Raw genomic sequence first — 25,810 nt, 5'->3', positions numbered from 1 at the left:
CTGGGGATGGCTCCTTGGCCTCTGCTCCGGGCGCTAGAGTGGCTCTGGTCGTGGCAGAGCGACGCCCCGGAGGGGCAGAGCATCGCCCCCTGATGGGCAGAGCGTTGCCCCTGGTGGGCGTGCCGGGTGGATCCCGGTCGGGCGCATGTGGGAGTCTGTCTGACTGTCTCTCCCCATTTCCAGCTTCAGAAAAATACAAAAAAACCCCCAAAAAACCTAAGTAAATAAATAAGGCAATGGAGGAGTCAGGGTGAAACTGGGCAATTTTGTGAGGCTCCGTTCTGAAAGTGAACCTAGGCCACGTGGAACAAGCGTCCTCAGTGTCTGTCACCTCTCACACTCCATGTGGCCTCAGAGTGCTCTGAGTGGGAGCCGGGAGCCGGGGGAGACAGCGTCGGCTTCATTCCACCGCTGTGGCTTGGCAGCGACTGCAGCAAGCTCACCAGATCTGGCCCACAAAGCTGGGCAAGGGAGGAACGCATGAACGGCACAGCATGCGAGGCTCAGAGGAAGGGGAGGGGGTAGCGTGGAGAAGACGCCAGGGCAGACTGTGGGAGCTGAGAGTTTGCCAGGTCTTCACTGAGGGCAAAAGTCACCCAGAAGAAGGGACTGTATAAGTGGAGTCTGAGACAAAATTGGAGGATGTTGACAATCAGGAAAAGGCATTCAGCGTCATGGATATCTATCTGGCGGTGGGCTTCTAACCTCCCCCATCCCCGACCATGAGAAAATGAACGCTTCAGTAACTCACTAAAGACACTCTCTAAACTCCAGTTGAAATTGCAGAACCACCTGCATTAATTTTGTTCTGCTCTCAAACGCTGAGGTTAAATTGTAAGTGACCACAGACCGGGGACCCCTAATTTCAGATTTAATCCTTACAGACTGGTCACATGGCACTTACTGATACAGTCAAAAAGCCGGAGAAAATAGTCACCACAATTTCAGAGCCAATTTTTAAAAAATTGATTATAGAGAGAGGAAGAAAGAGAAAGAGAGAGAAACATCGATTTGTTGTTCCACTATTTATGCATTCATTGACTGATTCTTGTATGGTGCCCCAAACAGGGATCAAACCTGCAACATTGGCATTATCAGGACAATGCTAACAAACTGAGCCACCTGGCCAGGGCTGGAGCTGAACAGTTTAAGATATCATTTGCAAAACCTGGGTGATGAATTCTTACTCAGACCCCACTGGGAAGATCAAACAGATCAATACCACAAAAATCTGAAACTATTTCCTGGAGATCAAACCCAGCTGAAGTAAAAGCCAAGAACACCGGACCCCAATACCCAGTTAATTGTACCTCAATCATTCTGTAGAGTTCTAAAATCAGATCGCCACTGTTGCCTTTGCCCTTTAAAGGGGCAATATAGTTTCTGCCCTGACTGTCCAAGTTCTCTGTGGCACGAGAAAGGGGTGTCAACAAACACACAGCCGCTATACCCCCAGGAATATGAAATGCTGCACTAATGGACCCAGGAGAAAGGACTGTTATTTCGGATGATGCTCGATGCAACGAAAACATGGGAACACTTCTGTCTGCTGGGTCCCCGTTTCAGTCCACACTGCACCTCTTCCTTGCTGAAGTTCTAACCACTATTGCTCTCCCACAAGGCCTACGTTTTTATAGTGGGGGCAGGAGGGTCCCTAGGCAGCACCCCACTCAGTCAAAATAAATTTCTAAAAGTGCTGGTTTCAATCCTGATGCCTGAATCTGTGCAGACACCAGTTCACCAGTCATGAGAGCACGTTCCCAGGGAGAACCAGCCTGCCAGCTTGCAGAGCTCAGCTGGTTGGAGACTGGATGACCTTCAAGTTTTATACAAAATTCTGTGCAATGTGCAAGCTGCTGGTCCCCTATGCTTTCAGCCTCTTAAATGTCTATGACCCAGAAGAAAATGCTGAACAAGTATCATCTTGCTCTGCTTGCCTTCTTGGTTCTAGCATTTAATCTTTGCCCTGAGGTTGAGTCTCTTAAACTTCAGACCACTGATGTTAGCTGAATTGTGTCCTCCCAAATCCTTAGGTCGAACCCCCCAATGACTATATTTGGGGAGTAATTAAGTTCAAATGAGGTCATAAGGGTGGGGCCCTAATCTGTCCTGATTGGTGTCCTTGTAAGGAGAGAGAGACATTGGAGGGCAGGGCAAAGGCCATGTGAGGACACAGAGGGAAGGCAGCTGTCTCCCAGCCAAGAGAAACCAACCTTGGCCTTGGACTTCTCCAGAACTGTGAGAAAGATTACTTGCTGTTGTTTAAGCCACACCACCTTTGGTATTTTGTTACCGCAGCCCAGTCGGACGGCTATAACCATGAAGTGAAGAAAATTAACTTATTTGTTATTTACACATCGAATCGACACCCCCACTCTCGGCTACCTTGGACATTGACCTCCATGATTCAGGCTGGTTTTTTCTTTTCTTTTTTTTTTAGCGTGCACACTCACAAGAGAGGAACAGACAAGAAGAAAGAAAGATGAGAAGCATCAACTCATAGTTGCGGCACCTTAGTGGTTCATTGATTGCTTTCTTATATGTGCCTTGACCAGGGGGATCCAGCTGAGCCAGTGACCCCTTGCTTAAGCCAGTAACCTTGGGCTCAAGCCAGTAACCATGGGGTCATGTCTATGATCCCACACTCAAGCCGGCGACCTCAGGGTTTTAAACCTGGTTCCTCAGCATCCTAGTCTAATGCTCTATCTACTGTACCACTGCCTGGTCAGGCTTGGGCTGGTTTTTAATGGAGAGATTGACTAAGGTGATGTTTTGATCACAAAACCATAGGTTATCAGAGCTGATGTAAAGTCCCCCGATGCCTCTGGTGAGTGAGGCTCAGAGGAAGCTAAGAACCGGACATGTCTGGAGCCAAGCGGTGGAAGGTACAATGGGTGTGGCTCTGACTGGGCAGCAGGACGACCCGGGGGACACCCAGCTCTGAGCGATGCAATCAGGCTCTGCATCCTCCTCTAATGACATGACACATGGATGGTCATTCAGCCCTGCACATAGCCTGGGGAGCACTTGGTGGAACGCAATGGATACTAATGGACCAGCGATATCAACATGTTTTACTGGGATCATCACGCTGGAAAGGGTAATTTGCAGGGTGGTGGGCACAGGCAGAGAGGTGAGGATGCAGGGAAGGTATAAGGGGCTGTTTCTGAGCTGTGGCTGGTGGGATGGAGCAGAGAAGGCGCAGCGAGTGCTGAGCGGAGACCAGCGTCTCCTAATTAGGACCAACTGTGGGTGAGGAATGCTGACTCGGCAGCCACGGCTTGTTTGCCTTCTCTCTGGTTTCAGAGATCCCTTGCTGCCCGCCCCAAGCCTTCCCCTCCCGCTTCTCACAGGGGCAGGGATGCTTCCCAACCAGGGAATTCAAATCCTCCACAGAGAAAAGGGGGGGGGGTTGGGCACCTCTCCCCAGAAACGGGGACCATGCTTAGGGGGTACCATCACATCCACCTTCAGAGGGTGAGAGGCAGCCCCTCAGGAGCAGGCCCTGCAGTGCCGAGTGCATAACGCCCCCTCCAGGGTCCTCCTTACTGGAGCCGAGTGAGGTCTTTCGTCCTAGGTTCACTCAGCACCTGGGAACCAAACGTTTAGAAAGTTGTACATCGGGGGGAATAATTTTGATGCTTAACTCGGACAATGAAAGCAGCTTTGACAAATACCAGAAAGTCACAAAATGAAGTTGTCAATTAATAAAAGCGATCTCCGTGGGAGCTGCCCTGTTTTTATCGGCAAAGGGCTGCAGGGTCGAGCAACGGCTGGGAACTGGCACAGACGGGCCGGACGCCCTTTTGCAGATTGTTGGAAAGGGACCCTGGTGTTTGATTTCAAATTTTATGAAACGCTTCCTGCTTCCTCCCTGCTGCTCACCCGTGTTCTCCTTGAGGCACTTTCCTTCATAGGCCATTGCCCAACTCCAAAATGTTTGCCTTTCTGCACGTCCTTTAAACCAGCAAGGAAGGAGGACAATGGACACTATTTGGAAAGCTAGGAAAGGTTCAGGGTCAATGCCTCGAGCAGGGCTTGGCCATCCTTTTCCATAAAGCACTGGATGGTAAACACTTCGGGCTCTGAGGGGTCTGCGGTCTGGGATGCAACTCCCTGCCCACTGGGCAGGGTGAGATTGGTATGGACAGGACCCAGATGAACGGATGCAGCCATGTCCAGACAAGTGTATGTGCACGTGTCACCAAATACTTCTTTTGATCCCCCCTCCCTCCAATCACTTAGAAATCTGAAAATCGTTCTCAGCTTTGTGGGCCAGCCAATGTGTGCCGACCGCTGGCCTAGACCAAACAAAAACAAAAAGAAATAAATAATCTCTCCATTGACAAGTCCTGGACCCAAATGCAACTGCGGACTTAGAAGGACCTCTGCACTTCGATTCCTTTCTGATCTAATCCGTCCAGCTCGCAAGTCAAAACAAGGTTTTCCTCCTGGCAACGCCCCTGATTCAGTTTGGGCTCCGGACAAAAAAAGGGGGGGGGGAGCAGGGAGGAAAAGGAAAAAGAATCACCAGAGTGGCTGGAACCCACTGCCACCCTCTGCTGGCAGCGGGAACAGCCTCCCCGTGAGTGGAACTCGGACACACCTGTGGTTTCGCTGGCTGGAGCAGGGCTGAGTCCCATCGCGCGTCAGGGGCAGGAGGTTGGAAGGAGTCACTCCAGGTGCACATGTCCTGCCTGTGTTTCTGCTACAGTTACGGCCACAGAGAAAAAGTCCTTGGGGTTAACACGCTGCACTTCCCCTTCAGGTCTCGGGGTGCCCCGTCAGCTCCGAGCGGGTACCAAAGGAGGTGTAAAGGGGATGTCAGGTCCTGGATCCAGGCTCCTAAGGTTGAGACCCGAGTTGGCTCTGAGCAGCCTCCGGCGGCTCCCAACCATTGGCCCAGACCACCGCCAGTGTGGAACCCTGAGCTGGCAATAAACACCTTCCGCCTGTGAGCTTCTTTCCCCAAGAGCGGCTTCCCGCCGCAGATGAGATGGGAGGCCCTACAGCCCCCTGAACACGGCAGCCCCCTTTCCTTGCCTCCTGTCGCCTCTACTCTTCTTGGAGCAGAACCTTTGGCCTTCCATAACCACTGCTATCCTTTTCACTCCTCAAAAATATCCACTTTCCCATTTTTTTTACTGTTTCCACATAAACCGGGGAGACCCTCTCTTCTTTCTTACTCACTGAGCTTCCTTGTTCAGTCAAAAAAAGCCTGACTCCACATGGAGGGCGAACTCACCCCCCCATCCCGAGTTTTCTGCCTGTAATTACCCTAATGCCATCCATGTCGAGTCTGCCCAGGACAAAGAGAGTGTGGACCATTAGGGAAGCAGGCGAGACGGAAGCAACCACAAACCCAAATCCTAAAACCCAGAAAGCACTGGCCTCCACCTCCATATGTCTGCCTCCTTGCAAATTGTCAAGTCGAACTGCAAAGCCAAGGGCCTCTTTAGATCCACAGCCTTGAGCACCTTAAAGGACGAACTCAGAGCAGAAGCAAGGCATGTGACTGTATAACACTTGGTTCCCTTAAAGGAGTTCATGGATTCACTATGACCACTCAGCCGGTGTCCCATTTCAAAAACCACACGGAGAACAGAAACCATCAGGGAACGCTATAGCTCTGCAGGGAAGCCACACCCTCTGGGGATCCCCAGGGAGGAATTCTGAAGACAACCTTTGAGGAAGGTTACTCTTTTTTTTTTTTTTTTTTTTTGAGGAAGGTTACTCTTAACACAAGGCACATGCGGGCAGTGTCACATGAACATAGCTGTTCCTTCCCTGCAGATAAAAGAGGACAAATACCCCAGGTTCGTTGGAGATTCCCAAATAAAAGATGGAGCTGTTCTTCAGATTAGAGAAGCTATTCACACAGCCTTCTTAGATCACCTTGAAGTTCTGACCCAGTGACTTCAGGTTGACTTCCTCGTTCCCATAACTTCTGCAACTCCCCCGTTCTGTCCCATCTTCTTGGAACTTATTGACTAAAATGTCAACCCTCCATGAAGGCCGTGGCCGCAGGGGTAGGAGGACATGAAGAGTCAGAACTCAAGGTGCTGAAGGAGGCCATGTGTCACCAGAGAGGCTCATCAATCATTACTGTTTCTGAGGGAACGGTGGTGAGAAGGTAGGGAAGTCCAGGGCGCTCAGTAGAATGGAGCATGTGCTAATCTGCAGCAAAGCAGCCATTCAAAGTCAGGGACAGCTGCTGGGAAGCTGCTGTTCCCCAAGTCAGCAGGATGGCGGGGCTCTGACTCACCATGAACTGGACTCACACCCGCCAGGCAAAACACAACCAACAGCCTCCATGCTGTTGGACAAACAGGCAGTGGCAGCCAGCGCTCAGCCCAAGGAGAGTCGCAATCATAAGAAAGACTCATGGTGTGGGGTAGGGCAGGTCGTCTGATTCGGGGGAAGACCGTTTGATGACAGCATGAGACAGGTGGGGTGTGGTGTGAGCCATAATGTTGTGTGGCCTCCATTCCGAGATCAGACAACAGAGACTTGACCGACCAGAAGGAGCTGCTTTTTCAGATGCTGAGAACGAGAATGACAGCAGACACTTGCTGGTGAGCACGCAGGAGGTGAGCAGAACTGCTTTCCTTCCTCTTGCTGGTAAGAGAACACGATGCCCTGGGATGAGAGGACCCAGAGGTGTTGTAGGGTCGGGGTAATAGTCTTGCCGCATGGACTGCTTGCCTGTTATTATGACCACAAAAGGAAGGTTTTGGGGCCAAGAGAGAATCATATGCTGATCAATCATAAAAGCAGCCGATGCAGAAATGTCCGGCCAGGGGTCTGTAGATGGCTGAGTTCAATGGGGGCCTTTCAGCCCTCTGTTTGCAGCCTGTCATTTGCAGTTAACCGTGTTGGTCACATCTCAAAAATGTTCTCCTTTGACTGTCTCAGCGATTAGACCTCTTCCCCTACCTCTGCCCGGCCTGTAACCTTGGCCTATCATGGCATGTGGTCACCAGATACTTCCATCCAACCTCTCTTACCTTGTGCAAGAATATGCTTTGTGGTCCTAGCGGCCGGGGACAGAACTCCCAGGGGAGTAAGTAGGTGAATGGGGGCGCTCACCCACTGTTTGCGCTCTCGTAATGAGAGGTGTCACCTTGTCACTTGTGTGGGAAACACCCTGGCCAACACAGAACACGCAGCATTGAAGCTGCGCACTGTCACTCAGAAGGAACCCTCGGAGAAGCTCCATGGAGGAAAACATTAGCCCGGTCTCTCTGACTTAACAGGGACATTTGGAAGGTACATTCTCACACCCACTTTAACCCCTCTCCAACCCCAGACAGCGGTCAAGCACAAGTCACCATATTTGCTGTCATCCATGTAGGGGGTGGGATCGATGCCACAGGGGGTTTCTCCATTGGCCCAGTTACAACAGAGCATCACTTGTCTGCTTTCCAGGTACGGAATATGCTCTGTCGTCCCTGCAGGGGCCTGTCCATCTGGTCCTCTAGGATGGATTCAGTGCTGGTGCATACCACCGTGGCTCCCACAGACAATTTAAAAAGTATTTACATTATTATCCTGTTCCTTTGCAGAGGCCACTTCTTAGAGACGTAAATGCCTTTCACTTAGGAAGATAGTTAGGGGTGACCAAGAGAATGAAGTGGAGGTGGATGAGGGTTTCGGGTCCAATCTCTGATCCCAGACTGATCTGAGATACTGTACAAAGTAACCTTCTATTTGCATTTCCCCATCCCCCCACCACTACCAAAGCAACCCATACATTCTTTCCTAATGTAAAGATTTCCAATCACATCACAAAACTAGCAGTTAATAATAGGTCCCAACATGTCAATTACAGCGGTCTCCAAAAATAAAGGCTTCACCGGGGAAGAATTCGCAAGTCACCACGCTGTGAGGCTGGTGCAGGAAGGGACGTTCCCTCACGCTGCGGAAATCTGGGTGTCCACATGCAGCTGGCAGGCGGGTGCTGGAAAGGCAGTCCTCGGAAAACCAAGCCGCGACTCTTCCCGACCTCGCCTTTCTGTCTCCCTCCCTGCCAACCGTGCAATTATACACCCGAGGCTTGTTCCCAAGGCAAAGTCTTTCCTAACATTTCTAGAGAGCAAGAGGGGGGAAAAACAACAAAAATCAGGCAGCAGCAGCAGCAGCCGTCACCTTCTCGGCACTTGGTCTAAGGTGGTGACTGGGTCTACGTGCAATCTGTGATGTTTCCTTTCTTGCCAACTGGCCCGTCGATGCCGACATCCTGGGAGCCCTTAGAATAAAAATTGTTGCTAAGGATTCCAGAAGACCTAGGAAGAGACTCGCCAGCTTCGTGCATTCCAAAGAGCTCCCTCTCCTGCGAAGATGCTCCACTCCCCTTTCAGCCATTGTGCGCTGGAGTCCGGGGCAGGCCGGCCCAACAAATGATAAAAGATGTGACTTGGGCACTAGAGCTATGTATGTCCTCAGTCTCTCTCGGGAGAGTCCCGTTCAGCTACACATAGATTTAGAGGAAGAGACAGAGAGCATGAAGCAATCCCACTGAACAGAAAGCTTACTGGTCTCTTTAATCTTGGTCTTAAGGAAGGCTGAGTTGCCACCTCTACCCCAGGGGGAGCCATAGGATGGAGGTGGGGGCGGATCAGTGATCGGGTCTTGATGGATATTGTACATTTCATGGACCTCTTGCCTTCAGCGTTATCTCAAAATGAACTGCCTTCTTATCTTAAGCCCCTTGGTTCATGGTTCACGCACTTCTGACCCATGCTGAGCAATCTTTGTGGAGGGCCCTGAAGGTTTTCGCTTTGCAGAGCAGGACCACTGAATACTGCTTTGTGTGTGGGGTCAAAGGTCGGCACCAGAAAACCCCACTCGGCTGTGTGAAAGCAAGCGCCTCTCCCACCTACTGCAGAGCCCCCGAACAGAAAGAGCGAGAAGGAAGAAAGGGATCTTAGCTCTAAACCAGTGAAGCAGCTGAAGCTAAGATCTCACTGCAGAGAAACAAACAGCATGCAGGTGTTCCGGGATAAAAGCCACTCCACGCCCCAGGCATGACATGATGGCCATTGAAGGAGGAAGGATGCACAGAAGGGAAAAAGAAAAAGAAAATTAACAGGGAACTGAAAAGATTTGACCATCTCAAACCCTCACCTGCAAATGCCTGGTAAGGCTCTGCAGTGCTTTGCAAACATGAACATCTAGCCATCGCGGTGAGTGGTTATCTGCTTTCAACACTCAGCCTTCAGTAGCAAATCCTCACCGATGCACGTGCCACTCAGACAAGAGTCCCGGCCCTCCAGCTGTCTCATGATGTCCTCTGTGCCTCTCAGCTGCCGGAGCCTCCCTTCGTCACCAAAGCAGGGGAAACAGAGGCTGGAATAGCTGTCCTAGGTCATGGAACAGGTCTGTGGCAAAGTCACCATGAGATTTCTGTGGGTTTCCTTGCTTCAGCGTCAAAAAATGTGCTCTGACTAGGGCTGGATTAAGGCCCCAGGGTACTTAGCACAACACCAATCCTTCGCCAGAGCCCCACTGGCACCCCACTACCCCAGGTTGAGAAGGAGAAACCCATTGATTATCTGAAGATACATATCTTAGGGGGGAAAAAAACAACAACAGTTTTGAGAACACAGGAAGTGACTGGCGAGGAAATGACTTTTGGTATTAACATGTTTTCCCTGGGCAACTCCAAGTGGAAGGCTGGGTTCCACAGCTTTCTGATCAGTCTGGGGCTTTTGGCATAATTTGTAAAAGAAGTCAAAAGAAGGAAGACGGAAATGAAAAAAAAAGAAAAAGAAAAAGTTAATCAAAATCAAACTGGTTTTGTTTCTGGAGAAGGTGCCTTCAGGCAACAGACAGGAACAAAAACACACAGCTCGCTTTCTCCCTTTCTGTTTGGAGGCAGGATGGCTCCCAACCCTGCTCAGTTTAGAGGAAGGGACGCAGCAGCCCTCCACCCTTCCAGTCCTCCTCTGCTGAGAGCACTCAGGGTTCAGGTACATAGGAAACTCATCAATGATCACCCCAAAGGAAATTAAACAAATGATAAAAGATGTGACTTGGGTACTGAAGCTATGTATGTCCTCAGGCTCTCCCGGGCAGAGCCCAGTTCAGCTACAGGTAGATTTGGAGGAAGAGACAGAGAAAAGACCTAATTTAGTACTCTGCAAGTGTTTTTTAGATTTATTTATTCATTCATTTTTAGAGAGAAAGGAGAGAGAGAGAGAGAAAGGGGAGAGGAGCTGGAAGCATCAACTCCCATATGTGCCTTGACTGGGCAAGCCCAGGGTTTCGAACCAGTGACCTCAGTGTTCCAGACTGACATTTTATCCACTGTGCCACCACAGGTCAGGCCTCTGCAAGCATTTTTTAAAGAGGACTCCTTTTTACCAACTTTTTTACCAGATGTTCCCAATGTGAATAATATGAGAAAAATAATGGTTGCATGGGTTGAAAGGGAGGCAGAAGCTCAGCCCCCCTCCCGCTAAAACCATGAACAGTCGGGTCTCAGCTATTTCCTCCTCTGTCACCAACAGTCGTCCCAACAAATGGGTGTCCATCCTGGTTAAGCCCTTCCTCACCCTGCTCAGCACTTGTCACATGGCCAGGAGTCCCTGTTACAGAAAATCACACAGAAAGCTCCCGTGAACCTCAGAGCCGGTCGAAGTCCCAGAACCAACGGGACTTCTCCCAACGCACTCCTGTTTCTCCAAATCCACATGTCCCACCTGAACCTACCACGCGGGATGACACTCGGCGCCCATACCTTCAGAGTGGGACAAGACCCTTGTGGTGTGGGGTGGTCTGGGCACCAAGTCCTCCTGGAGGTTCTAACCCCCCTGAACCTCAGCTCAGAGCATCTTCCCAAAGCCTCTAGTGACGCAGCTCCCATAGAAACAACTCTCGTTTACACTCACACTTCAACGATTCATGTCACACTTAAATGGCACCATTTCAGCAGGTATGAACAGGTTTGAAAACAAACAGCTCCTGGACCAGTGGGAGCTCAGGGCACCTGGGACAGCGGCCTCCTGGTGACCAGTGTGCTGAGGACAAGTGGACAAGAGGGCTCGCTGTTGTGGATGCCCGGAACCCTTTGAGGAGGACAAGAACAATGTTCACAAGGCTGAAAACATCATCACAGCTCCACTGACCGCCCCTGCTTCTCCCTATACTTCCTTTTGCTCTGGGTGGTGGCCAGTGGTGGGGATGAGACGTGAGGAATAATATTCGGGTTCAGTCCAGATCCTCGGGCTCCGATCACATGACCAGCACTGTTTGACTCAGACAGCATCATTTTACTGGTAGTACTGCTCTGGGTTAGAGGGCGTCTTGGTTCAACTTCATCAAACACATGCAGAGTGGGTCTCAGAAGTGTGCAAAACCCAGGCATCTCGATGTCCTTGGGGGACCCCTGCAGGTGGCACAACCTCCCTGGCATGGCAAGTCTCTCCCAGGGGCTTTCTGAATCTCTGGGGATCAGGGCTGCTTTCTCCATGAGCTGCTCCCTTCTGATTCCCAGAATGAGCTTCTCAGGAAGCAGGAAAGCTCCTGAGCCCGCTGTGCTTGAGTAAACACGGCTTCCTCCTTCCTCCCCTCCCACCTGCAGCATAGGACATACAGGGCACGCGGAGCTCCTCAGACACAGGGCGCAGGGAGAGGTCTTGCACCTGCTGGGGTCTGAGGCCAGGATAAGGATGGTGGGGAGCTCAGGTTCCCCACACGCAGCTGAAGTACGGCCCAGGTCCCATCTCCATTTACAAACACCTACCACGCCTACCAATGGGGATTCCCATCGAAACGACAACCCCGCTAATGCTAAAAGAATGGCAGGGACTTGGAGCATCTACAGGGAAGAAAGCAGTCTGTTTCCACTGCACGGGAGCCCAGGAGTCATCCCACACCTGCCTCCTTCCCAATGGGGGGAAATGAACACATAAATGCACTGCTCACAGCACTTCCCAGGTGATGGTTCTAGAATATATTATAAGCACGGAGAACCATGACCTTGATGCACTTTATTCCTTCAGACACTCCCCTTTCCAGGAAAAGCTGACTCCCAGGTCTTCCCCAAGGTCGGCTCAGTGCTAGGCTACAAAGCACCCACCATGCTGCCATGCAGGGACCCCCACATTGCAGAGGTCCCAGGCCCGTGCGCTGCAGCGGGAGGTCTGGGTGCTGGAAGGTGGTTCTGGGGACAAGCACGTGGCAGCAGCAGGTGTGGAAACCTGGGCTGGGAAGCCAGGGCCTGGGAGTTACAAGGAGGAGGACCTCGAACTAATGAGAAGCTTAAATTGGGAGATGTGGCACAAACCAGGGGATGCAGGTATGTGCGTAATGTAGGAAAGAGGGAGGAAGGGCAGAAATTCCCAGAACACAGAAATACACTGCCTCACAGATGAGGACAGCATTAGGGTACTCTTCCCCGATGAGAGGCTTGTGAGAGGCTTGTGCTCTGAGTTCCAACTCCCCACTTGAGCACTGAGTTTCAGAGTTGAGTGCACAGAATGCAACGTGGCTGTTGTTTTAGCCACTGTGCCCAAGGGTGAAATTCCAGGAACCCACGACACTCAGAGACAAACCCCAAGCGTTTGTTCTCCTTGAGGGTCTCTGAGCCGTTAATTCCACCAACTGGCAGAAATATGATACAACTTATGCTTGGAAGCTGTTAAACACCTACATATGTTTTAAAATCACGCAGGCGGGCAGATCAGCAGGATCAAAACCGGTTGTCTCATATGGTCTCATACAAAAATTTAATATGACCTATGGGGAGACATGCCAAGCCTGGAATCTAAAGCCTCACACGTGAACAGGAACACACATGTGTGTACCTGGTAACTGTGACGTGGCCCTTAAAGCGATCTTGTAGGACAGCGAAGGTGATGGCGTGGCACGCACCCATTGATCCCACGGCTCCATAAATTCTCTCCAACACGAGACACATCCTGGACCCAGTTCTGTCCCTTCCTCGTCTTCCCACCTGAGCACTGCCTCTGTCCTGAACTCTCTCTTCAAACTATGCCCTCACCGCCCTAACGCATGCTCCTCGACCTAGGCCTGAATCTTCTCACAGATTCCTGACCCGTGGGCTTCCAACTCCCAGCTACTGTGACCCAGGATCAGAAGTTGGGTCCAGCTCCACCCCATGCTAATCACACCGTGATGTGAACTGACAGGCTCTGTCTTTGTTGCCTCTGTGGTGAAAAGCACAGCGCCCAGCACATAGTGGGTCCTCAGTGACCATATGCTGATGCGCAACGGGCCTGCTTCTTGTTGACATAGCTGCTCTACTTAAGGAAAGATGACTGGACCCAATCCAGAGAGCTCAAAGTGACACAGCACAGGGTACGTGTGGTCTGTTCAAATCTGCACTGCCACAGGAGCTCTGAGAATGGGGTCCTTTTAGCCACTTGTCATCAAACCCATGACTAAATCCCACATGGGCACCACCTGAGAGTCCTCGACCTCTAGGAACTTACGATTGGACAGACTACCACCATATAACAAATGAATGTAAGGCCCTGGCCGGTTTGCTCAGTGGTAGAGCGTTGGCCTGGCATGCGGAAGTCCCGGGTTCGATTCCCGACCAGGGCACACAGGAGAAGCGCCCATCTGCTTCTCCACCCCTCCCCTCTCCTTCCTCTCTGTCTCTCTCTTCCCCTCCTGCAGCCAAGGCTCCATTGGAGCAAAGATGGCCCAGGTGCTGAGGATGGCTCTATGGCCTCTGCCTCAGGCGCTAGAGTGGCTCTGGATGCAACAGAGCGATGCCCCGGCTGGGCAGAGCATCGCCCCCTGGTGGGCATGCCGGGTGGATCCCGGTCGGGCGCATGCAGGAGTCTGTCTGACTGCCTCCCCATTTCTAGCTTCAGAAAAATACAAAAAAAAAAAAAAAAAAAAAAAAAAAAAAAGAATGTGGGAAAATCCACGCAGACAAGCAGGGAAGTAGCATTCTGAAGGCCAGAGACATAGCACCCAGCACAAAGTTATCACACAGTAAACGCTCAATGAATAAGGTTTGCTTTTAAATAAAGTGATCAAATTTTTAAGTGGCCTATTTTTATATAAACTGCCCTCAAAAACAGGATGCATGGCCTGACCTGTGGTGGCACAGTGGATAAAAGCGTTGACCCGGAATACTGGGGTCGCCGGTTCAAATCCCTGGGCTTGCCCGGTCAAGGCACATATGGGAGTTGAAGCTTCCTGCTCCTCCCCTTCTTCTCTCTCTCTCTCTCTCTCTCTCTCTCTCTCTCCCCCCTCTAAAAAATGAATAAATAAATAAAAATAATTAAAAAACAGGATGCATGGACAAGCCATCCTCGTAAGCACAGAATTTGGGCTGAATGGTCAGGTGGGGACGGGCCAGGAGCTAAGCCCTTTGTATGGAGAAGGAAACCGAGGCCAGAGACTGGACAACTTCTGCGAGGCCACAAAGCTGATCAGTGATGGAGCCTGAGTTCCCATGTGATGCCCCCCAACGCCTGTGCCTTCAGCATCTGGGATTCCCGGGGCCTTGATCAGCCAGCGTCAGTGAGGAGAGGCAACCCCTGTGGCAGTGTTTTGGGGTGGGCTTTGGAGTCAGATGGAAGGAGGTGTGAGGGTGAATCTCACTACCAAGGTCTCAGGTACACCGACGTCACCTCCCCACGCCTCAGTTTCTATATCTGGGCAATGGGATGATAATAACATATTCCACTTGCTTGCTGTGGGGATTAAAGGTTTACACAACACTCACACAGGTAGCGTTTCCAAAAGAGAAGGTGGCTAGATCTGAGGCTGCCACTGTGCCCTCCTCCCTAGAATACTTCCTGCTGGAACCTCTCTCCCCTATGCCCCACACACACTGGGGCAGGGACCTGTGGTGTGTGTGCCTAGTCCCACAAAACCAACAAGAAGCAGCTCGTTGGCTCTGCCATCCCCCAGGGTCTCAGTGGGACAAGCAGGTCTCATCCCCACTGGTCCCCAGGCTCCAGAGAAGAGTCCTTCCCAGGAGAGAACCTAGGCACACTGGACAGAACAAATGCCTGGACTCCAGGTTTCCTGCCTGAAAGACATGGAAGGATGTGGGCAGAGAGAGGTCTCCAGGGGAGACCAGAACATGTGAGATGTGCAAGCATGGTGCTTCTGGGGCCAGCCCCCCTATGACAGGTGCAAAAAACCCAGGCCTTGGGGTGAGGGGAGGACAGTCGTTTGCATCTAGGCAAATGGAGGGACTGAGGGCTGAGCCTAGCTCAGTTTAGCTCATCAAAAGCTGGTCATGGAGACACTGGAGGGCCAATTAAGTCATTCACCCTGAAACCTCACACCTCCAGCTGCCTCCTCTGGAGATGAGGGGAACCAGAGCCTGCAGGGAAGGGGTCTCTTTGATCCCTGTTGGCCCCAATCAAACATCATTCACAAGGAAGGCTTTGAGCTGTCCCGAGGGCAAAAGCTTGCTGAGCTGTCCCTCTGTGGATAGGAGCCAGGGCAGTTATGTTTTACATTTGAACTTTGGCAATCCGAGGACTGACCTCCACTTAACAACATCCCCTCTCTCCTTGCCCACTAACTAACAACAATCCCGAGAGTCTTGGCTTGGATGGGAAGGACCCCACCAACCTGGTCCAGCCTTGCCCCACCCCGGCAGGCGGCAAGGCTGAGTAGGTGCAATGCTACCTGCACCCCTCCCTGGGCTACCGCAGACAGGTCCCCGCCTGGGCACACCTGCCCAGAAGTCGGTTTCTGGTAAGGAGCTGGGCGAGTCCTCAACAGAGGTAGCCCCAGGACAGGGCACAGGGCTCATAGTACAAAGCCTGGGTCTCCCAGGGTGGGAGGAGCAGAGGGAGGGGGCAGGGAGAAATGGCTGTGTGGGAAGGAAGGTCTAAAGGGCTCCAGAAAGGGTGCTGGAATCGACTAAGGGAATTTTGCATCTTCCAGAGGGGGGGGGGGAGACTCCACCCCTAGGCAATTCAATAACTTTCCCTGGGCACAGCCAGGTTGGATCTAAAGGAGGTTCTGGACTGGGGTGGACTGGGGGGCATAAATGGCCCCTTCTCTCCACCTTCTCCAGGGCCCAGTGACTCAGGACTCAGCCCAGGATCTCCCCAGAAGCAAGATACCTTCTTCCTGCCACCCCAGAAGTCCCTAAATCGATCTGTTCTCTGTTCCTGAACTGTTTGTTTCCTCTTGAAGACATCCGCAATGGTCATCTTAGCAGAGTGACTCCAAGGATCCCTAGTCACATTCCTGAGGGGCTGCAGTCTGTCCTACAGGTGGGGGGCAGATAGTCTGGGGCCAGCAGGAAGCTGGCTTCCAAGGGGCTCTCCCTCCCAGGTCTTGTCCCATTCTTCTGCTCCTACATGAAACCTGTGGAGAGACTTGGGCCTCCTGCAAGGAGCCCTAGGGAAGCAGGGGCAGTTTACTGGGTGTTAAGTCTGGGCTCTTGGGGTAGAAATGGTCACAGCACTGGGCAGCAGGCCCCTGGTTCACTCCCTAACCCAATTTTCACCCTCAGGGCAGGTCAGAGCCAGGCAGAGAGGAGGGAGTGTGTGTACTGGGGAAGGAAGCTCCTATAACAACCGGGAAGCCTCAGTCCTCTTTCTCAGGCCTCTGGGATGCCCTCATCGCCTCTGAGAGTCGGGGGCTATTGTGGGCCCGTTCACTTCCCCTTAACTTCATGGGGTGCCTCTGTGCCAAATTCTCACCTTTCAGGACTGGTCTGCCCTCCCCCACGGGGCATCCCTTAGTCACTCCGTGTGTCTCCCTTTCACTCCTCCGAGAAAGCCAACCGGTTGTGGGCTCACAAATCCAACCGCCACCTCCTTCCTTCACTCCAGGAGGCACCCAGAGATTCCGGGGTTAGGGGACCCCTCGCTGAGCGGGTCAGAGGTCCCCAGCACCCCCTACAGTACAGCAGGCAACCATCCAAATTCAAGTAAGTTGTGCTATTGTCTCAGCTTTGTCCCCGTCCCGGGGGTGTCCCAGTGCCTGTCTTCCCGCGCCCCTCCCGACCACCGCAGGCACCCACTCCAGCCCGTGCCCGCAGCCGCACGTTCCCAAACGCTGGTCTCTCCCCATCAGCGAAGACCCCCATCCACCGCCCGATGGGGCAGCTGCGGTGGCGCTGGGGACACGGGGGGAGGGGGCGGCGTGGAGGCTGCGAACGCGACCCGGGGACCGGTCCCGGCGCGCGGGGCTTACCTGCGGGGGAGGCGCAGGGTCCTGCGCGCCCTGGGCGGAGGCAGGTGAAGCATCTTTCCGGCTCGCGGCTGTTCCCGGTGGGCGCCCAGCCCCGAACCGCCGCGCCCGGGCCTGGGACCGAGGTGAGAGCCGGGCCACGCGGAGGCCGGAGCCGAGCCCGGCTGAGCCCCGCCCCCGCCCCGCCGCCCTTAAAGCCGCAGAGTCCTGTTTCCCCCGCGCCGACTCCGCCCCGGCCGGCGACGCGCGCGGCCAGGGGGCTCTTTAATGCCCGGCAGGTAGACAAAGAGAAGCGGCGGCCGCCGTCCTGGCCGGTAGCAGGGGCGCAGCGGGCTGGGGGGCCCTTGCCCTCCGTAGCTAGGGGTGCAACGGAGCCAGATGCCCTCACTTGGGGAGCTTGAAAGGGGTGTAGCAGGGCCAGGAGGGGAGGCCCCAGGAACCAGGGTGCAGCGCGCCCGGGCTGGGAGCTGGGGTGAACCAGGGCAGGGAGCCCCGACCCTCGGGAGCTGGGGAGCGGGGGTAGAGCGGGTACTGTACTGCTCTCTGGGCGGCGCATTAATCCCCGGGGATGCCAGCTGCGACCCCTTGGGCACCCTTACTGGGGGGGGGGGGCAGCAAGCAGCAGAAGGGTGTGAGCCGCTGGCATTTCCCATCTCTGATGTGCATGAGTAGTGGCAAGGAGTTGGGAGGCCACCAGCACACTCCTTCCAGCTCCCTCCTGGACCCTTTCCAGGCTTTGAAAACTAGAATAAATGCAGGGAACCAGCACCTAGATCAGGACCTGCAGAGGGATGAAGGTGAGAGGCTGGTGCACATGACCAGGGGCTGCTGGGGGTTGTTCCATCCCCAGAGAGGGGAGGAGGAGGCGACTCACCCCCGGAAGAGACAACCTCGGTGGGAGCCGTTCTGCCTTTAGCCAGCAGTGGGGGCTGGGCTGAGTGGGAAGACCACACAGATCACACCCTGCGAGGGAAGGTCTGTGCCTCCATCCAGGAAGCCTTTTCAGATTTTCATCCCGGCTGGGAGAGTCCCACCATGAGAAGATTCTAGTCAGGGAAAGAAGTGGGGTCCCATAGCCAGGCTTTCTGCATTTTGGAAATGGATAGATTACATTTGCAATTTCTTTAAGCAACAGAAACAACAGCAATGGTATTTTTGAAGCCCACCCCCCACCCCCACAAGTCTTGAACTAAGATGACCTTGGGCCACAGAGCAGTGCCTGCTTCTGGTGTGACAGAGCCAGCCAGAGACCCAGGCCACCTGTGTTCCTAGAGGCCTATTGTGTCATCACCTCTAACTGCCTGGGCTCAGCTTTCACACTCCTGAACCCCCTGGATCCCCAGGAGTGAGGACAGGTGTATTGCTTTGGCTGCCCAGTGCTACTGACCAGGGCAGCAGCTCTGAGGGTGAGACGCCAGCTCAGAGCATGTAATCATCAAGAGGGAGGAAGCTGTTTGAATCCCCACGTGTTGGAGAAGTTCTGTTTCCGAGGGCCAACTTTCTACATATGCATTGAGTTCAAAGGCACATATGGGTGTTGATCTCCTTTACTGAGTGGTTTGGTGGTCAGACTTAGGAAAGACCACCAGGCCCCGAGCAGACCAGCTTTGAGGGGCATCGAGCAAGGCAGGTGTCCTGTCCCAGTCCAGGATGGTGTCCTGGACTCAGCCCCTCGCCTGGCCGTTCTGTCCTGGGGTCTGGGGATGCCCCAGGGTTCCCCTCCACCGAGAAGGGGTGAACGCAGTCCTCTGGGGAGGTTCTGCCCATGTAGCTGGGCTGGTGGGGTTATCTGGGGAACAGCCTGTATGGTGGAACCTGGAGGGATCAAGCAGCATGGAATCCCGAGCACAATGGCTCTGCCTCAGCCAGAGGAATGTCACCAGCAGGGGATGTTTTTCTGGGGATCTAGCTGTGCATGTTTTCCATAGGGCAGAGCGGCAGGAGGGAGGGGAGGCCTGACAGGGGGAAGGCACAGGGGGGTTGTGCTGTCCCTGGACATTCCTTCACAGTCCTGCGAAGTCTGAGTGGCCCCCTCCCTCTTCCTCACACCTGGCAGCCTCCCCTCCCCAGTCTTTCAGCCCCCACCGGGACAGGGGCTGGGGGGGCAGGCCATAGAGAGAACAAGTCTCACATGTCAAATCACTATGTAACACAGCTGAAACTAATATAATACTATATGTCAACTATAATAAAAGATTTTTTTTATACAAGAAGAGGAGGAAGTCTCAGGAAGCAGCAAAGCCCAGAGCGGGGCTCTCAGCTTTCTGAGCCCCCCACAAGAGGATTCTGTGCTGGGGGACCTCCCACCCCCTCCTCCCTGGGACTCACTCTGAGCTGGCGCAGCCTGCTGGAATCAGAGCTGGCCCTCCACACAGTTCTCACCCCTTCTCTGCCTTATGACCCCTGCACCTCCTTGACCTGACAAGTGCTTTTGGGGGCATTTGTGACCACAGGGAAAGCCTTGCCCATCGGGGGTGTGGCAGCATGGGGGGGGTGCCAGGTTGCCTTGAATTAATACAGTGCAGGGGCACATGGGAGGACTCTGAGTTTTTTGGGTCTCAGGCTGTGTAGTTGTGGCTGGGGGCAGAGGAAGTAGGGACAGCTGAGACCCACATGGTGGAGGGGATGACACCTGCTGGGAACGAGAGAGGAGAGGTATTCATGCCCCTCTGTGCTTCTCTTCAAAGAGCGCTTGGGAGCATGATGTCATTTGTCTCCCAAGCCAGGGCCATCAGCATGGCTCTTTACATGGGGAAAACCGAGGCACAGAAAGGCCAGGAAATGTCCAAAGCAGAGGGCGGAGCCCAGACTAGATTGTGGGAGGTTTTTCAGACAGATCCCTGCTGAGTCCCCTGATGCCCAGGGTCCCCAAGACCAATGTTTCCAGCGGAGACGTCTGAATATTGGGAAAAGGCTGTCTTTGGGGGTCCCCACATAATCATCTCAAAGGCTGATGGGGTTGGTTAGAGTGAGGCAAGGAAAACTGAAGGACTTGCCAGGATGTCCCATATGGCCTGGGTCCCAGTGTCACCTGTCTGGAGCCTGAGACCCTTGAGAAGACCGGGGTCCCAGGCAGGCACCCACCACTCTGTCTCCAACCTTCCCGCACTACTTCTCTCCCATCAGTGATGAGGCCCTTTGCCCCCTTAGATGGACCTCCCCAGGTCTCGGCTGGCCAACGAGTGCTTTACTGTACTGAGGAGGTGACCAGAAAGAGAAAGGATCCAGGCAGAATGGATGGACAGGGAATGGGACAAAGGACTTGGGGCAGGTACTTGGTGAGGTGGCCCCGTGATCATACTGCTCTGATGGGGAATGAGTTGTCCACATCCCTAATCCCCGCTTTAAAAAGCCCCCAGGAAGAAAGCATCAACTTGGAACATGGAGGAAACCAGTTTAAAACCTTGGGCTTGCCTGGTCAAGGCACTTATGGGAGTTGATGCTTCCTGCTCCTCCTCCATTTCTCTCTCTCTCCTCTAAAGTGAATTAAAAATAAAAGCCCCTAGGCCCTTCTCTAGTGACCCCACTGAGTCCTGAGGAATCCTCTGTTGTGACCTTGATAGAAAAATCTATAAACCACCAGCCTCTGTAGCATTTGCATGCCTATGACCCCGTTCCCAAACAGCCTGGGAATCTAGGGAGGCACGGTGCTTACATGCATTAATTAGAGGATTAAGGCCCAGAAATGTTGAGAGTGGCCTTGGGTGGCCTGGTCACAGGCGGGGAAGCCACCATGACACTTACCCAAGGCAGTGGTCATTGTCTATTGGGACAGCAGTGGGTTTCTTGACTTCCAGGGAGGCTTAGTTTCCAAGAGCTTCTGTGTGTGACCCCACTGAGCTTCCCTCACCCCTGACCTTGCAAGGCTGTCCCTGTCCTCCCCGACCTCCAAGCCCTTCCCGGACAGCATGATGGATAGCCAGGAACAGCCCTCTTTCATGTGGTCAGAGCCGAAAACATCTGAGACCATGTGGTTCAACACCCTCGTTTTCACAGGCAGGGAATGAGGGCGCAGCGTCCTCTGGACTGGTCAGTGCCACCACTCCTTACCAACTCCCTCCCCTTGCCAGCCCAGGGCTCAGATGGAAGATTCGGAGGGTTGGTGGCACAGTCTGGACAGGGCACATTAGAGGCAAAACTCAGTGTCCCAAAGCGCAGCCCTCATCCAGCTGCACTGTCTCCAGGGAGCAAATGGCCCAGCTAGGGGAAGGGGTACCTGCTCCAGCTGCTCCTGCTCTGCAAATATTTATACAACCTTTGCAGAGACACGCCTTTCTCACCAGTCCCACAGATGGGAAGAGCAGCAGTGGAGAGGAGAGGACGGGCCTCCCAGGCCTTACAGTGAGCTACCGTTTTAGTTGTTCCAGCTCAGTCCCTCCTCCTGCCATCTGAACCTCAGAATCTCCATGCAGGTCTGAGACCACAGGGCAGACGGGATGATGGGGACCGAGACAGGGGAGATGCTGCCTCTCCAATAAGGACTGAAGACTGTCAGCTGTCCTCCCTGGCTGTGCATGTAACTGTGTGCATGTGTGTGCATGCATGCACACACGTCTGTAATCTTCCAGCTCGAATCCCCGAGGCTAGAGACAATGATTTGTGAGCAGCCCGAGCACCACGGCTCCAGGTTCTTCGTTGCTGAGTTGCATCTCTGACCTCCGCAGAGAAATGGAAACACATCTCACGCGACTGGAGAAGGCACTGTAAATATGCCGTCTCCCTCGATCCTCAGGATGCTTCCAAGCAGCTGCAGCTGCACCTCCCTGGTCGAGTACCACCTTCTCTCTCCCAGGAGACGGACCAGCTTCCTTTCCAAGTTTCGGTTGTCTCTGGTCCCCTGTGGTCTATTCTCCTCAGCGCTGCCGGGCAGATGCTTTGCAAACATGATGAATGCTGTCACCCCTCTCCATGAAACCTGCCCATGGCTTCCCCTCTCACTCAGAGGAAAGCCAAAGTCCTCGTACAAGACCCCCGGGTACCTCCCGACCTCATTTCTGACTGCCCTCCCCTCCTCGTTCACTCTGCTTCAGCCATGCTGACCTTTCTGCAGGGCATCCTCACCTCAGGGCCTTTATACATGCTGTCCTGTGCAGAGACACCTTCCCTGACCCCCATCTCCAAGAGCCCCTGCCCCATGACTCAGCCCCCTCTCTGCCTGATTTTCCCTGACAGCACACGGCATCACCTAAATGACTGTATGGATTTTAAGAATGATGTCTCTTTTTTCTCCTGCTGTGTCCCCATGTGGCATTCTACAAGTATTCATTGAATCTATGAGTAAACATCGTGAGGAAGACGTTATCATCACCTTTCCTTTCAGACAGGACAGTGAAGTACCAAGAGACAAAGCAACTCATGCAAGGTCATGCAGGGAGTGAAGGGGCACACAGAGAATTAAACCCAGGCCCGCTGATCCAGGAATGTTCCACTGACTTCCAAGAACAGGAAACTAACCACAGGGACGGGTGGTGATGTGAGGCTGTGTAGCTGCTGCCCCAGCGGAGCTCCCCTTAGCTGGAGCCTCACATGAGGATACATCCAGAAGACAGGGGTCATCTGAGGAAGTTTGCTGCACATGAGCAGCTGGCTACACCCCAGCCCCTTGGTGGAGGCTTGCTGTGGCTCAGAAAGGGACTGTGACAGCTGTGTGATAAGGTCTGTCCCTCCTCTTCCAGTTAACACTCGGCAGAATGTCAGCAGTCCTGGGGACCCACCACCAGCGTCTGTCCACATGGCCGTGTCCCTCCTGGATAGCCCTGTCATCGACCCCATGGGAGCCAAGAACAGAAGCCAGGTGTCCGAGGAGCAGAGGGCAAGACTGAGAAAGGAGATGGTGAGACAAGGGGCCAGGAGAGGAGCCGGAAGAGGGTGAGTTGGCTGGAAAAGACAGCAGGGACGATACTGGAGCTTTGTCCCCGTCTTCCAGGCTGGAGGTGCCCCACGAGGGACAAGGGACAAGGCATGAGAGAGAACCCTTTCGGTATGAGCTGGCAGGCCAGTGAGAATGCCCCTGCCCTGCTTTGCGTGGGGCTTCAGGCTGAGGGCAGGGCCACTCAGCTCTGCCTGGAGGAGCCGCCGCCACTCACACTGCTGGTCTGGAGGCTGCACACCCCCTGCCATTGTGCCCACATCTTCGGCCCCTGCCCGCAGCTCCGGTGCCCACACAGCCTCTTTGTACCCAGCTGTCTCTCCCTTTGCCTTTGGATGGGCCTCACAGTGTCAGTCTGTCTCTCGCCCCTCCTCAGGGTGCCCATCATGGGTGTGCTGGCTCTGCCCACGGCACAGGCCCCAGCATCATCCCCTCCCACCCTATGTCTCCACAACGACCTCAGCTGCAGAGTCATGCTTTGGGTCTCTCGGGGCCCAACTCTTTCTGCCTGCTTTTCCAATGCTTGCCCCATCATTGCCCAACACCTAGGCAAGAACATTCAGGCCTCTGGCCCTGGAGGGCACCCCATGCGCAGCTCTGTGGGCAAGTGCTCTGCCTGCCCTGCTGGCCCATCTTCAGCTGCTTGGCCAGGGACATCTGACAACTGGAGGTCAGAGCTGGCCCCTCATGTTCATCCCGGGACAGCTGAGCCTTTGAGCAGAATCCACAAGGACCTGTATTCACAGAGGCTTGGGGGCTGCCGTCTGTCCCAGGCCCTGTGGTTGCGTGTGGTTCTCCAAAGCAAGACTCTATCCTTGGAGATGGGGAGGTCACTTAGGGGCACTCCAGGAGGGGTCTCTAACCATACCCCTTCCTCAGTCGTCCGCATGACCTCAGCCTCTGCTGAGGGAAAACAGAGAAGACAGGGCCTCTGTCCTGGGGAAACTTTGACTCTGGTGGAAGCCATGTGATTCTCTGCCCTGACACGCCCCCAGGCTTAGTGCCCCACGGGCCACACACAGAGGAAAGAGGCTGCGTGGTGGGCACAGCAAAGCTATGGGTGACAAAGGCCAGGAGTTACCATTTTTAAGCTATGGAGTCCTGGCAAGCCAGTGAAGCTGGCTTCCGATTTCCTAATCTAGTTCACACTGTTTAGATTAAATAAGATATGCCTCATTGGCATTTGGTGAACCTCGCATGTTGTACAATCATTAGACAATCACAAAAGCACAAGTTCCGACAGTATAAACAACAGACACCAGTTCCAGGACAACCCAGAGTTCATTTTCAATGGAATGAATGAGGGAAGGCTTCCTGGAGGAAGGGGCCTTAGTAAAGACAAATGGGCAACTGAGCATGACCACGCAGGTGGGAAAGCTCTATGCAAAAGCCTTTAGGACTTTTTAAAGGTTTGGCTCTCCAGGTACAAGCTAAAGAACGGAGGCAACATTTCCCAAGCAGCTACTGCATGCCTCATGTATGAACACCGTATGCTATATCATCCTTGTCTCAGATGACCATTACCACCAGAATGAGGACAGTCTTCCCGGATACTTGGAGTCGGTATCTGAACCCCGGCCTGTCAGGCTTCCAAACCTGTGCTCCTCCTGTGGGCTCAGGCTGCCTGGCATTTCTAGGTGCCACCCAAGCTCAGCCAGCTCCTCATAGGACAGGAAGCTCGTGGGGAGAGGGAGGAGACTGACAACTAAAGAGCAGAACAGGGGACAGACAGGCAGGTGGACATGGCTGGAGGGAAGAGCCAAACCCATCCCCACAGCTTTGGCACCCCCATCCCCATCCTGATTGTCAACCAAATTGTATGCTGTCAAACTCAGTGAGGACCCGGCACCTCAATTGTAGGTTACTAGGACACCAGAGGGGTGGGGCTGCTCGCTGCGCAGCTTCAGCCTGCCTCAGTTGCCACGGCAACTAGCATCCATCCGGCTGCCCCTCCGGAATGCCTGGCTGACTCACACCTTCCAACCAACCCTGTTGGGTTTGAACAGACATGGCGATGCAGGTGAACCCCACACGGGCTGGGCAGTGCTAACATTCTTCTGTTGTAAGAATTAAAGGGCGTTTCAGGAGCTGGGGCATGTGTGTGGGGGCTTTCTGATGCCACCCCTCCCTCCCATCAGACCCAGAAGCCTGATGCCACACCCTCTTTCTTTCTTTATAATCAATGCCATCTGTGTTCCACCTCTGTCCCCTCTGCAGCCGCGGTCCCCATGGATGCCAACAGAACGCTCCTGAGGGCACCTGTGACTCTCAGCCCGAGGCGTTCCTCTCAGTGGGGTGCCAGAACACAACTGGAGACAAATACCCACACTTCCCTCTGGGTGCCAGGAAACATCCCAGAAATCCCTGAACCCTGGCCAGCGGCCCGCCTTGCAGTCACCGTATGTGGCAACGCCCACTCTGGGGTCCGCCCGCCTCCTGACTCACCTTCCTCCTTCCTATCAGAGCTTTCTGTTGTCACCTCTCAAATTAACCCTCTGCAGTCAAATCCCAGTCTCCAGGTCACTTCCGGTGGACCCCAGCTCAATACACTCTCCCTGTTAGAGTGAGGGGCAGGCAAGCCAGTCAGCCAGGTCAGAATGGGAAAGAGGCGACGCTCATTGTGGGGTCCTGTGGGCAGCTAGCTCAGCTGCCCCACACAAGGTGGTCACTCTTTGCCATGGGAGGGCACTACATGAGTAGGTGTATCTGGCTCAGAACATAGTAGCCAGCTTGCTGGGCAGAACACTTAGGTGGTCCTGCTAGGGAGGACCAGAAACATCATTTTCAAGC

The 25,810-nt window shown here is 53.7% G+C and overlaps 1 protein-coding gene across 8 annotated transcripts in view; it reads right to left on the bottom strand.

Moving 5' to 3' along the window:
• Window positions 1-25,810, bottom strand: part of NAV1 (neuron navigator 1) — a 176,177-nt gene that overhangs the window by 34,327 nt on the left and 116,040 nt on the right. Inside the window, exon 1 of one of the 8 annotated variants that reach the window (XM_066239210.1) lies at window positions 17,155-17,281. The exons of the other annotated variants lie outside the window; for them this stretch is intronic. Coding sequence (XP_066095307.1) covers window positions 17,155-17,207 — 53 coding nt within the window. The 5' untranslated portion in view covers window positions 17,208-17,281. Of the gene's footprint in view, window positions 1-17,154; window positions 17,282-25,810 lie in introns of those variants that run through there. 8 annotated transcript variants of the gene reach the window in all.

The sequence above is a fragment of the Saccopteryx bilineata genome, chromosome 1, assembly GCF_036850765.1.
Source record: "Saccopteryx bilineata isolate mSacBil1 chromosome 1, mSacBil1_pri_phased_curated, whole genome shotgun sequence".
NCBI classification, from domain to species: domain Eukaryota; kingdom Metazoa; phylum Chordata; class Mammalia; order Chiroptera; family Emballonuridae; genus Saccopteryx; species Saccopteryx bilineata.
The sequence above is the reverse complement of the archived record's forward strand: the minus strand, read 5'-3'. Positions and strand labels throughout refer to the sequence as shown.